Source organism: Trichosurus vulpecula, chromosome 4, assembly GCF_011100635.1.
Source record: "Trichosurus vulpecula isolate mTriVul1 chromosome 4, mTriVul1.pri, whole genome shotgun sequence".
Lineage (NCBI taxonomy): Eukaryota > Metazoa > Chordata > Mammalia > Diprotodontia > Phalangeridae > Trichosurus > Trichosurus vulpecula.
Window position 1 is genome coordinate 268,428,213 of NC_050576.1, and position 12,381 is coordinate 268,440,593.

A 12,381-nucleotide genomic window follows, 5' to 3' on the forward strand; every position below is an offset into this window, starting at 1 on the left:
AAACATGTTCTGTACCCCGCTTTTTTTCACTGATTTCTGTGATATTCTTGACCTTTTTTTCCTTCAGACAAATTTTGATAATTTTTTTCTAGCTCTATAAAGTAATTCTTTGGTAGTTTGATTGCTATGACACTGAACAAATAAATTGATTTTGTAATATTATTATTTTTATTATATTGGCTCGTCCTACCCATAAGCAATTAATATTTCTCTAGCTATTTAGATCTGTCTTTATTTGTGTGAATTGTTTTGGAATTTTGTTCATATGGTTCCTATACGTGTCTTGACAGGTAGACTTCCAAGTATTTTATACTGTCTGTAGTTATTTTAAATTAGATTTCTCTTTCCATCTCTTCCTTCTGGATTTTGTTGGCATTATACAGAAATGTGGGTGATATGTATGGGCTCATTTATATCCTGTAACTTTGCTGAAGTTGTTAATTTTTTCAATTAGTTTTTTGGTTGACCCTAGGGTTCTCTAAATTATGTCATCTACATAAAGTGATAGTTTTCCTTACTCTTTGCCTATACTTATTTCTTGTCTTAATGCTATAAATAGCATTTCTATTACAATATTCAGTAGTGATGGTGTTAATCAATATCCTTGCTTCACCCCTCATCTCATTGGAAAAGCTTCTAGCTTATCCCCGTTACAGTTAATGCTTGTTCTTAGTTTTGTATAGATATTACTTATCATTTTAAGGAAAGTTCTGTTTATTCTTATGTTTTCTAGTGCTTAAAAAAACCCAAGAATATATTTTGTCAAAAGAATTTTCTTCATCTGTTTAAATAATGATAAGATTTTTGTTATTAGATAGTTATAATTTTCCTAATATTGAACCAGCCCTGCATTCTTGGTCTATTTCTAGCTTGATTGTGTGGGTAATCTTGGTGATTATATTGCTGTAGCCTTCTTGCTAATACTTGATTTCAAAATTTTTATCAATATTCATTAAGGAAATTGGTCTATAGTTTTCTTTCTCTCTTTTGACTCTTCCTGGTTTAGGTATCCAGGCCATATTTTTGTCAGAGGAGTTTGCTAACTGGCAAAAGGGTATAAACCTGGGACCTCACATCGAGTTAGTGAAAGGGTGTGTGCCTGTCTCTGATCAGGCCTCCCTTTGTTGGCCTTGCCATAGGCCTATTCAGTGGGCAGGAAATACCTTTCACTTACTGATTGACTTTACACAGATTTGCCTAGACTTGACAGTTAAGTGGATATGAAAATTGCGAAAGATAATGCTGAGGTTTTGAATTTTGGAGCTTGGACTAATGATGGTCCCACTGACTAAAATGGGGAAATTAGAATAAGAAGTAGATTTGGGCAGAAAATCCTAAGTTCTAACATTTTGGGAAGAAGGTACCAATAGGCCATGTCATGTAGTTGGTTAAAAGTGTTGAGTCTCTAGCTTGGTGAAGAGGTCAGGGAATGGATATGAAGATTTTACAGTCATTTTCCCAGAAGTGGAAATTTAAGGTTGAAGCCCAAAAGTGAATGAGAGTCCTCACAGATAACGTAAAGAGAACAGATCAAGGACAGAACATTGATAAAAACCCATAGTAAGGGCTAACAAAGGAACTACTGAAAGAGAAAAAACAAAGTGCTGTTAGATAGCTGAGGGAAATCCAAAGGAAGACCAGCCTGAAAAGTCAAAGAAGGAGAGAGTATCTGGCAGGGTCAAATGCTACAGAGGATAAAAAATGAACAGTGGATATGAGCAGTTTGGCTAATGGGAAGAGCTTCATGATATGGAACACAGTAACCTATGGCCCTGAAGACAGTACCTTAACTGAAGACTGTCAGTGAGAGTCTGTAGCCCTGCCAACAGGACAAAAGCTTACTAACCATCACATCCGTGGAAGATGTAGAGGCATAGCTGGATAGTGCAGAGATGTAATACCTAGCGGGAAGCAGCAGAGGGCCATGCTTTATGGGGAGCATAGACCAGGGCATGACAGCACCAGAAGACATGAGCAGCTTGGCAGCAGGGCTGTGATCATGAGATGCTAGACAAAATAGAGTCTAACCCTCTCATTTTGCAGATGTGAAAACTAAGGCACAAAGCAGTTCAGTGACTTGTCCAGGGATCATATGACTAGGTTTGTAAGGATCCCATAACTAGGTATGAACATGAATTAGGTCTTCCCAATGCCAAGTCCAGGACCCTATTTGCTTCACCAGTAGTTCTCAAACTTTTTGTTCTTAGGGCCCCTTTATATTCTTAAAAATCCTCCCCCCCCAAGACCTTTTGTTTATGTGGGTTATATTTATCAGTATTTACTATATTAGAAATTAAAACTTCTTAGTATCATGAACATAGTTTTGACATTGTAGATCCTCATAATGAGTGTTGGGAGTCCCCAAGGTTCCCTGACCACTCTTTGAGAACCGCTACATAATACCATGTTTTCCTGGGTGTGAACCATTATTATGGCTGTTGTGGCCAATAGGTGTAATGCCCATATGTTAATTGGGGGGGACTTTATTGTTTTCCCTTTTGGAATGCTAAGGCTATCAAGTGCCTTTAGTGAGTCTGGCCTTTGTTTGAATGGGGCAGGTCCAGTGGGATCGTTTTGATTTGGAATGTTTTTCTGCACAAAGACAATCAGGAGTCACTGATTTGAAACTATGTATATGATATGGTGCTCCTGATTAAAGAACTTTCCCACACCCTAGAAGCCAAGTTGGCCCCAGACCTCAGGGTCCTGAATCAGGTATAAGAGCTCTGAGGTTGATGTTTTGCCTCTGGCAGTAAATTAAAAGAGTGAGGAGACTCAGGGCAAGCTGTTGAAACAGCCCCCCCCCCCTTGATAACCCGGATGTTGGGGCTTCTCTGGTAACTATGTATTGCTATGGATGGACTGGTTTGTGTTATTTGCTCTGTTTATAATGTGTGCTTGTAATTTCTGTTTGTGTTTGCCCTGAAGCTCAGGGGGCTGAAACTAAGTGGATGATGTATGTACATTTAATTAAAGGTTTGAGAGATTGTTAACCCTTTAAAGTTGCTTTCCTTAGAAAAGCACATCAGAGAAGCTGTGTTGGCAGCCCTTCTGTGTGCTGGTGTTACTGGTCTTACACAGCCACAGGAGCTGTTACCAACATCGTTGTTATACCTACACGTGAATCCTCTGTGTGCTTACTCTTCTCACCGAGGATATTTGGTATGTATTTGTGGGAAAATGAACTCAAAGTTTTTGGGGCAACTAAGTGGCACAGTGGATAGTGTGTCAGCTCTGGAATCAGGAGGACTTGGATGCAAATGCAGCCTCAGATATTTACTACTTGTATGACCCTGAGCAAGTCACTTAACCCTATTTGCTCAGTTCCTCATCTGTAAATTGACTTGGGGAAGGAAATAGCAAACTATTCCAGTGGCTTTGCCAAGAAAACCCCAAAATGGGTCATGAAGAATCAGATGGGACTGGAAAACAATGAGCTCAAAGTTTATGGGAAGAATGTTTTGTTCATCACTATATTATTTTGTTTGTTTTATCAAGGGCCCATGCTTTGAACCAAATAGGTCCTCTGGCGGAGTGGTAGAAGTAAGTACACAGGTAGAGGTGTGTTGGCTATGGTTTAGGAAAACTTTGGATCCATTTGAAGAGGTTAAAGAAAAAATGAAGATGGTAGGAAACCATGTTTCTAGGGGTGCTCAAGACACCAAAATACCAACACGCTGGGTCCTGCCAAAAAAATACAACTCAAGACTTCTCAGCCAAGGAAAAAGACAAAGTTTATTAAGGATTCACCATATTGGGTTGTCTTAAAGAATCCCACCCTCTGTGATGCTTTGCCTTCATGGAGGCAAGATGAAACTTATATACACAAAGACTGTGGGAGGGATTGAGGGGTGGTCTGGGGTGACTAGAGGAGGGGTTTAGGGAGGGTCTTGAGGAGAAGTCTAAGGCTGACCGAGATGAGGTCAGACTTCAGGGAATGGGATGAGGTCAGACTCCAGGGTGAGGAAATAGCTGAAGGCTACCTGGAGATGACAGACAATAAGAGAGCTAGGGTAACTGGGCTAGGGTATAGATATTTTGATCAGGATTAAGGGTGGGCTAGGCTAGATGGAGATTTGGGCCTAATGATAATGTAAGGCTTATGGCCTTAGGGGAAGGCTTGATCTAGTTGGAAGATTCAAGGAGAGTTCAAGGAGGCTCCAAGAGACTGTATTCCAGATTCAAGGGGGTTTCCAGAGACTGTGCCCTCATCATTTTGAATACCTTGAATTTGCTGGGGGACTGTGGGTCAGGGGAGCCTTGGATGCTAAGTGTTATCCTGTTTAAATCTCTACTCTCCAGTGAGAAAGGACTTGGTTATTTCTGTTTTATAGTTGAAGAAAGAAAGCTTAGAAACGTTATTACTTGAGCATTAGAATTCAAGTTCCCTCACTACAAATCCAGTTGTTGACAGCACCACAGTACCTCATCTTCTGAGATAGGAAAAATGGATGATGTCAGTGGAAGATTTTGAGGAGTGGAGAAGGGAAGATGAAGGAAGCCTTATTCTCAATAAAATATAATGCTCAGTCCTTTGCCACAATGTAAAATTTGGGTGATAGGGCAGAGCTTCACTTGGGGGCTTGAGGAAGGGGAAGTTTGGAACACACTGGGGAATGGTAGAGGGACTTTATTCCATCTAAATGAAAGTAGGTTTATGCTACAGGTATTAATTTCTTACTTTCTTATGAATGATTTCTTGAATTAATTTGATTTTCTCGTTTAAGCCTGCTGTACAAGCCTCTGACCTTTCACCTGACCTACCTGAGGCCTGGTTTCTGCTAAAGCTGGGGTGGGGGAGGGGGGAAAGTACAACTTCAGTTCTGTGGAAACAAAACTCCTCCTCCCATTTCTTACACAGAGGTTGGTAGTGAATCATTTAAAGTGGAAGATTCTGGATGAAAGGGTCAGGAACCGGTTGTTGTTGTTTTGTTTGTCCTTTGTTTTCGAAGAGGACCATGACATCAGGGAAATGACTTGGATTTGAGTGAGGGAGGGTTTTGGAAGGTCACCAGCCTCACTTTCCCCTCCAGAGCCATGTGGATATGTGGATTCAGTGACTAGATAGTCATCAGGATGACTGGAGATGACCCAGGGTGCAGTGGGAGACCCTGGCCGTTTTTGGGCTCAGGCCTTTTCATGTACTCACTTAGAGTGAGGTAATGCCTCTTTAAGAAGTGAGTCAAGGGATGGCCACTTTAATGAGAAAAAAAGAAAAAGAAATCAAGCTGGGAGGGGAAGACCCTCAGGGTTGCTGTTCCAAAGAGAAATGGTTACCATTGACATTCACTCCAAGCCAAGAGGGCCCAAAATACAGCCATTAAGTGGAGCTTGTGCAGGGACCTGTTGTGGTCCAGTCTATGAGGTTGAGAGTGGACAGGAAGGAGGGAAGGAAGGAAGGAGAGAAAAAAAATCCAGCCAGTAAACCCCAAGTCCTGAGTTCAAATGTGGCCTCAGACATTTGACTCATTTACTAGCTGTGTGATCTTGGGCAAGTCACTATACCCCAATTGCCCTGCCTTCCCCCTTCCAAAAAAAATTTCTGCCTTCCTTTGGAGAGAAGAAGGAGAAGTAGAGAGCAAGGACGAGCAACTAACTGGTCCCCTTTCAGGCAGCTTGGTCTGCTCCCAGGTTGCATTTGTCTTTTGTTTTTGAAGAGGACCATGACATCAGGTAAATGATGACATGACTTGCAGTTGACTTTTGAGAACAAGTGGAGCCCACAAGACGGTGAGATACAGACTGAGAGAATGAGAAGTCATTAATGAATTGCAGTTCATTAAGGTTATTTTCAGAGGGGAGATAGAAGGAAGGTCGTGTTTAGAGATAAAATTTTCTGAAGTTAGTAATCTTAGGAATAGTAGTGTTATGTGAGAAAATTCTTCATAAGGGAGTTATGATTGTTGTGTCCGAATCGTTAAAATATTTTTAATATGGGGAAACTTGGATGCCTTTTTGTTTTCCTTTTTATAGGAACTGTGACCAGATAGAAGCATAGTAATTCAACTTTACTTTTAGGGAAAAAGAAAGATGATTAGTTCTTGTCTACTAGAAGGTCTGGGTTTTTTTTTTTTTTTTTGAGACATTCGAACAATACCAGTTCTTCACTGTATTGATTTTTTTTTTTTGGAGGGGGGAAGACAGGACATTTAGGGTTAAGTGACTTGCCTGTATTACTACTTAAACTTGCTTTTAGCTTAATTGAGATGTTAGATTTTTGTTTTTGTTTTCAAATAAACCTCTAATTAAGTCAAAATAACTGCTGAGTTTCACAAAACTATAAATTTATTATAACTTATATTTATGTAGTGTTTTAATGACTTAAAGGTACTTTCATATATATTTTTACATTTGATGCTCACCACAGCCCTGTTGATCATAATACAGGTATTAGCCTCATTTTATAGATAAAATGGAAACAGTTAATAAAAAGAACCCTAGACTGATAGTAATATAATTGGGATTCTAGTGTCAAGTTAATATTGTGAACTTGGGCAAGTCACAACTTTTCTAGACCTCCCTTTTCTTATTCTTGAAACATGTGAGTTGAACTAGATGATCTATCCAATTCTGAAATTCTATACTAGGAGTAAATTGCCTAAGAATATAATGTTTAGAAAATTCTGTATTTTTAAATGATGCCTTAAAAATATGAAGTCTAATTTCAATTTACTTGCCTCTGTAGATAAGATTGTTTTTAAGAAGTAGCTGGATATCATATTTGACATTTTTATGACTTTATAAATTACTTTATTAATAAATTTATGCCAAAATTCAGAGTTTTAGTGTTAATGTTGAAAACACCAGCAGCTATACTGCTCAGTCCTAAGTCCTAGGAATATTGAATTCTAGGATAGACATTATTCATGTTTATTATTGTGGGCATTGCAAATATGCAGTAAAGAGTTATTAATAGCACTTATTAGCGTTATTTTGTGAGGTTTCTTTTTTAGAAATAGATATTTGGAACATTTGGATCTCAGAATAGAGAAATCCCAAATTGGGGAATAGTTTATGATATCCTTGGATCTCTTTTACATGATCCACTTTCTGAAGCATAAAAACATAACAAGATAAAAGTATTTTATTAGAAAGTAAAACCATATGATTTTTTTCTCTAAGCCAATCTTAGTTTCATGTAGGGATACCGGGGTGTATTCAGGGAGGACTGGTACCTCAGGTGTGGTGGCTGCCGAGCCGTTTTCAGAGCTGCTTTCTAACTTTGTGTTTTAACAATCCGGCTAGCAGCTTCTGTGGGGGTGTAAAATCCACCCACAGCCAGCACCTAGCAAGCTGCTGGCACGCTGGGAAAGCACAGGTTCTTTTGATCTGCTTAACCAAGGAAAGCAAGGTGAAGGGGTTGACAAGCTTACTTTAATCCAGCATATAGACAGCATTCAGTTAGTTCAGGGGAGCATACAGACAGCATTCAGTTAGTTCAGGGGAAAAAGCCAGCACCCTGAACTTCAGAGCATTCATTTAGTTCAGGGGAAAAAACCAGTACCCTGAACTTCAGAACAAAATACAAACAAATTACAAATATCAACAGACAGACCCAATACAATTCATAGTTACCAACATCTAGGTTCAGCCCGAGAGCTTGGAACAAGGGCTGACCCAGAGTCATGCTCGCCACCGCTGCTGCTCCAACGGAAAAGGGGTCTTCAAGCTGTCTTCTCTCCTCTTATAGAGTTTTTGACATCATCAAGCGTCGCCTGAATGGCCAGAACCGATTGGTTCTTGAGTTGGCCCCTCCCCTTAGAACTCTGGGAGGTTCACATCCACGTAGATTAGGTTAACACTCAATAGGGGCTCTGGAGTTAACACCTCCCCTTAGCCAGCTCCATGAATCGTCACAAAGAGGCGGACTTAAACCCACGTGGTCTAAAAGCCTCTGCTGTCCCAGACATGTAAACTAGGCCCTCCCTGGAGTTAGCCCTACCTTGGGCCCTACCAGGGTTCCACACCTAACAGGGCTCTGGGCCTGGGGGCCAGCACCCAGCAAGGCTCAGTGAGATAAACTGAGTCACTCAAAGAAAACAAAGGCCATTCTGCTTACGCTTTGGTGTCTACCTGTTCCACCCAGCTCTTACCTGTGGCTCCAAGAGGCTGTGGCATGCGCAGTGGCCACACCTGGGTAAACCATCTCTGCTGACGGGGCTGAACCAGGTTGAGGTCTAAAACCCATTGGTAAGTTGGGGAGTGTCTACCCTAAACACGTGAAAACTTCCCCTGGTGGAATGGGCAGATGAGAACAATTTGTTCCAATGGCCATGAAAGCAACTGAAGCGGTTTCAAGTATAAATAGAAATTCCACTTCAGCCTACCTTTTAAGGAATTATGGTTTTTTGCTGATGTCTAGTTTACATTACATTAATTTGATTACAAAGAGCCATATCAAAGAGAGCTTCTAACAGCTCTGTATCTTCTGTATCCTCATCCCCTTTACATTAGTTTAGATGAACTTAGGTATAAGAAAAAGGGATAGACCCAACTAGATTTACCAAAACACACCTTATTTTTCTTACTCTTTCTAGCTTCATTTGGACAGCAAAAAAGTGTTTCAAGAATATTCTCAAGATCTTATATTTCTGTACCTCTTTTTTATTTAACAGGATGTTTCTTTTGAAGTATTTTTGAAGATGAAGAGTTTTTTTATGCTTTTAGAGAAACTAAAAAAGACTCCAGTCTGACATGACGACAGAAAATGTAAGTGTTAAACAATTTCTTTGAGGGTTGTACTCCCTCCCCTCCCCCTGGCAGCTCACTTCTGGTAAATTACTGTCAAATTGTCACCTTGCAGAAAGATACAGATTGCTGATGCTAGATAGAAAGACCTTTTACTGGTTTAAGGTGTTCTTGCTATTGTTGAAGAATTCCTTCTATATCAGTTGAATACATCAATTTCACTGGAGGACTTATTTTAAAAATGCTTTCTTGGGGCAGCTAGGTGGCATAGTGGATAGAGCCCCAGAGTCAGGAGGGCCTGAGTTCAAATGTGGCCTCAGATATTTACTAGCTGTATAACCCTGGGCAAGTTACTTAACCCTGATTGCCTCAAAAAAAACCCAATGTTTTCTTGGTTCTGTTTTCTCTTAATGAAGAATATGTCTGGACTGTATCAGAAGGGCACTGATTATCTTTCTTCAAAAAAGCAGTGCCATCCTCTGCCTTCCAGAAGATCCTTTTTTCCCCTTCTCTTCATCTCAGAACCTCTGATATCATCTGTTACTCTTTGCCCTTTTCCTCCAGTCTGTGATAATGACATAGACCTTGAAAAATCCCCTTTGATATGTGCCCTTGATCCTATCCCTTTCTTCCTTCTCTAGTAGATTGCCACCCTTTTGCCTACCACTACTCTTCAACCTTTCCCTATCTACTGGTTTTTTCCTTCATTTATTCAAACATGGTATTGCATCCTCTCAAGTTATCATCCTATATTTCTCCTCCCTTTCTCCACCAAACTCCTTGAAAAAGTTGTCTGTTCTTGGTACCTTTACTTTCTGTCTTCTCGTTTGCTCCTCAGCCTTTTACAGTTTTACTTCCAACTTCCTCACTCAACTTAAACTGCTCTCTTTGAAGTTAGTAAAGATGTTTTATTTGATAAATCTGGAATTTTTCCTAAGGCCCTTCTGGACCTAGCTGCTGCATTTGACACTTATTAATCACCTTTTCCCCTTGGATATTCTCGTCTCTGTGGATTTTCATGCTACTATTCTCTCCTAGTTCTCCTTTTACTTGTCTTAACCATTCTTTCTCAGTCCTCTTTGCTAGCTTATCATCCATAACTCATCACCTTATTATGAGGTATTCCTGGGTCCTCTTCCCTTTGCTCCTCATATTTTCACTCTCTTGATGACCTAATCAGCTTCCGTAGGTTTAATTATCATATTTATGCAGATGATTCCCAGATCTATCTCCTATGAGCTTCAGTCCTACATCAAAAACTGCTTTTTAAACTGGGATGACCCAGAGATACCTCAAACTCATAATGTCCAAAATAGAATTTATTATGTTTTCCCCAAAACCCACCCTTCTTCCAAACCTATTTATTTCTGTTGAAAGCAGTAACATTTTAATTTAGAATTCTTCTAAATTCGTGACATTTGTGTTATGCTCAACTTCTCACTCTCCCTGTATAATGCACACTATTTGCTGAAGTAATTGTTTCATTCATTCAGTCCATCAACAAGCATTTATTAAGTGCCTGCTATGTTATAGGCCCTGTGCTAGGCCCTTGGGATACAAGTACAAAAAGTGAGGCAGGAATTCAAAAGGAATTTACATTCTAATGGGCGAGACAAACATGTATAGAAATATATACAGCATAAATATAATTGAACATATATATAGATAGATATAGATAGATATACACACATACATAAATGCACTAAGTATTTAAGTACAACATAGGGAGCAAGGATACTATTAGTTGAGAGGATCAGAAAAGGCTAAATGCAGAATATGGTGCCTGACCCACATCTTTGAGGAAGAGAAGGATTGTGTGAGGCAGAAATAAAGAGGAAGTGCTTACCAGGCATGGGGGTCAGCCAGGGCAAGTACACAAAGATAGGGGATGGATTATCTTGGGAGAGGAACAGTTCAGCCAGATCACAGAGGGTTGGGGCGTGGAGGTGGCTATGATAGTCATTGGTGCCTGGTCATGAAGGGTTATAGAAACTAAACAGAAACAGAAACTATTTTAGTGGCAATCAGAATCTACTGGTAAAATTTCATGAGTAGGGGACTAGCTTTTCAGATCTGGACGTAAGGAAAATTACTTTGGCAGCTATGTTTAAGATAGACTAGAGTGAGGAAAAACTTGAACCAAGGAGATCAAGTAAGAGGCTGTCACCATAATCTAGGCAAGAGATGATAAAGCCTGAACTGATATGGCGTCTGTTTGAGCAAAGATGGAACTGTGTGTAAGAGATGTTGTAGAGGTAGAAAAGGCAAAATAAGGGCGAGTGATGAAGTTATGAACCTGGGAGACTGGAAGTTTGGAATAGGGGAAGGTTTGGCGACAAAGAGTTCAGTTTTGAGTATCTTGAGTTTGGGAGGTCTGTGGGTCATCGAGGAGGAAATGTCCAAAAGTCATTTGGTGATACAGAACCAAATCTCAGAGGAGTTACTTTGACTATGTCTGTCTGGGAGTCACCTGCATAGTTAAAGCCATTGGAGAGGATGAGATCACTGAGAGAGAGAAGAGAACCAAGCACAGGGTGAGTGACAATGCTGATGAGCAGAAGAGACAGAAGAGACATGCATGATGATACAAGGAGAAAGAAAACTAGGATAGAGCCGTGTCTAGAAAACTGAGAAGAGAGTATGCAGGAAAAGAGGGTGGGTAATTCTCCCTTCTTTCTCAAGCAGTTTATTGTTTGGCTTGTCACTTTTCTCTGTATCCTCTGCCCTTAGATTAGGTCAGAGGTATCAAACTTGCCAGGAGTGCAGATCCCAAAAAATCCCCAATGGGGTCTAAACTAGATTAAAATGTAATCGGGAAAGTTTAAACAAATAATTAAAACACATTATAACATCGATAATGTTGATTTGTGGTTTTCTAAGTCAGCATGCCACCTTCAGTAATCCCTTTCTATTTGAAGACTGACACCACTGGATTAGGAGGCCTCATGTCCCTTAACCTTCTTAAATCCCTTGGGCTACTCCTTCATTCCATTTTAGCTGTACAGAAGGATGGTCACACTATATCTCACCATTATCCACAAGTGTTCCGCTTCTTTAATTAAAAACTTAGGCATTTCCTTATCTGATCATAACTTTGTTATCATTCTATCAATAGATCATTCAGTAAATATTAAGTGCCTAACATGTGCCAGGCACTGTGCTTAAGCACTGGGGATACAAAAAGGGGAAAAAGACAGCCCCTGCTCTCAAGGACCTCATAGTCTAATGGGGAGACAATATGCAAACAAATATATTTAAAGCAAGTTATGTACAGGATAAGTAGGAAGCAATTAACAGAGGGAAAACCCTGGAAGGAGTTGGAGAAAGGCTTCCTGGAAAAGGTGAGATTTTAGTTGGAGCTTAAAGGAAGTCGGCGGGGTCAGTAGTCAAACTGAGGATGGAAAGCATTTCAGGCAAGGGGGACACCCAGAGAAAATGCTCAGAACTGAGAGATGGACTGTCTTGTTTGTGGGTCAGGCAAGGCCAATGTCAGTGGATGGAAGAATATGTATTGGGTAGTAAGGTGTAAGAAGACTGAAAAGGCGGGGGTGTGGGGAGGGGGAAAGGAGCCTAGAATACGAAGGGCTTTTTATACCAAACAGCATTTTGTATTTGATCCTGGTGGTAATAGAAAGCCACTGGAGTTTATTAAGTAGAGTGGGGAGTGACACGATCAGACCTACATTTTAGGAA

The 12,381-nt window shown here is 40.1% G+C and overlaps 1 protein-coding gene across 4 annotated transcripts in view; it reads left to right on the plus strand.

Moving 5' to 3' along the window:
* TFDP2 (transcription factor Dp-2) overlaps positions 1-12,381 on the plus strand; it is a 172,788-nt gene that overhangs the window by 27,448 nt on the left and 132,959 nt on the right. For all 4 annotated transcript variants that reach the window (XM_036754485.1, XM_036754484.1, XM_036754486.1 and 1 more), the window contains exon 2: positions 8,616-8,709. In XM_036754485.1, the coding sequence (XP_036610380.1) occupies positions 8,695-8,709 (15 nt within the window). In that variant the 5' untranslated portion in view covers positions 8,616-8,694. The remainder of the gene's footprint in view (positions 1-8,615; positions 8,710-12,381) is intronic.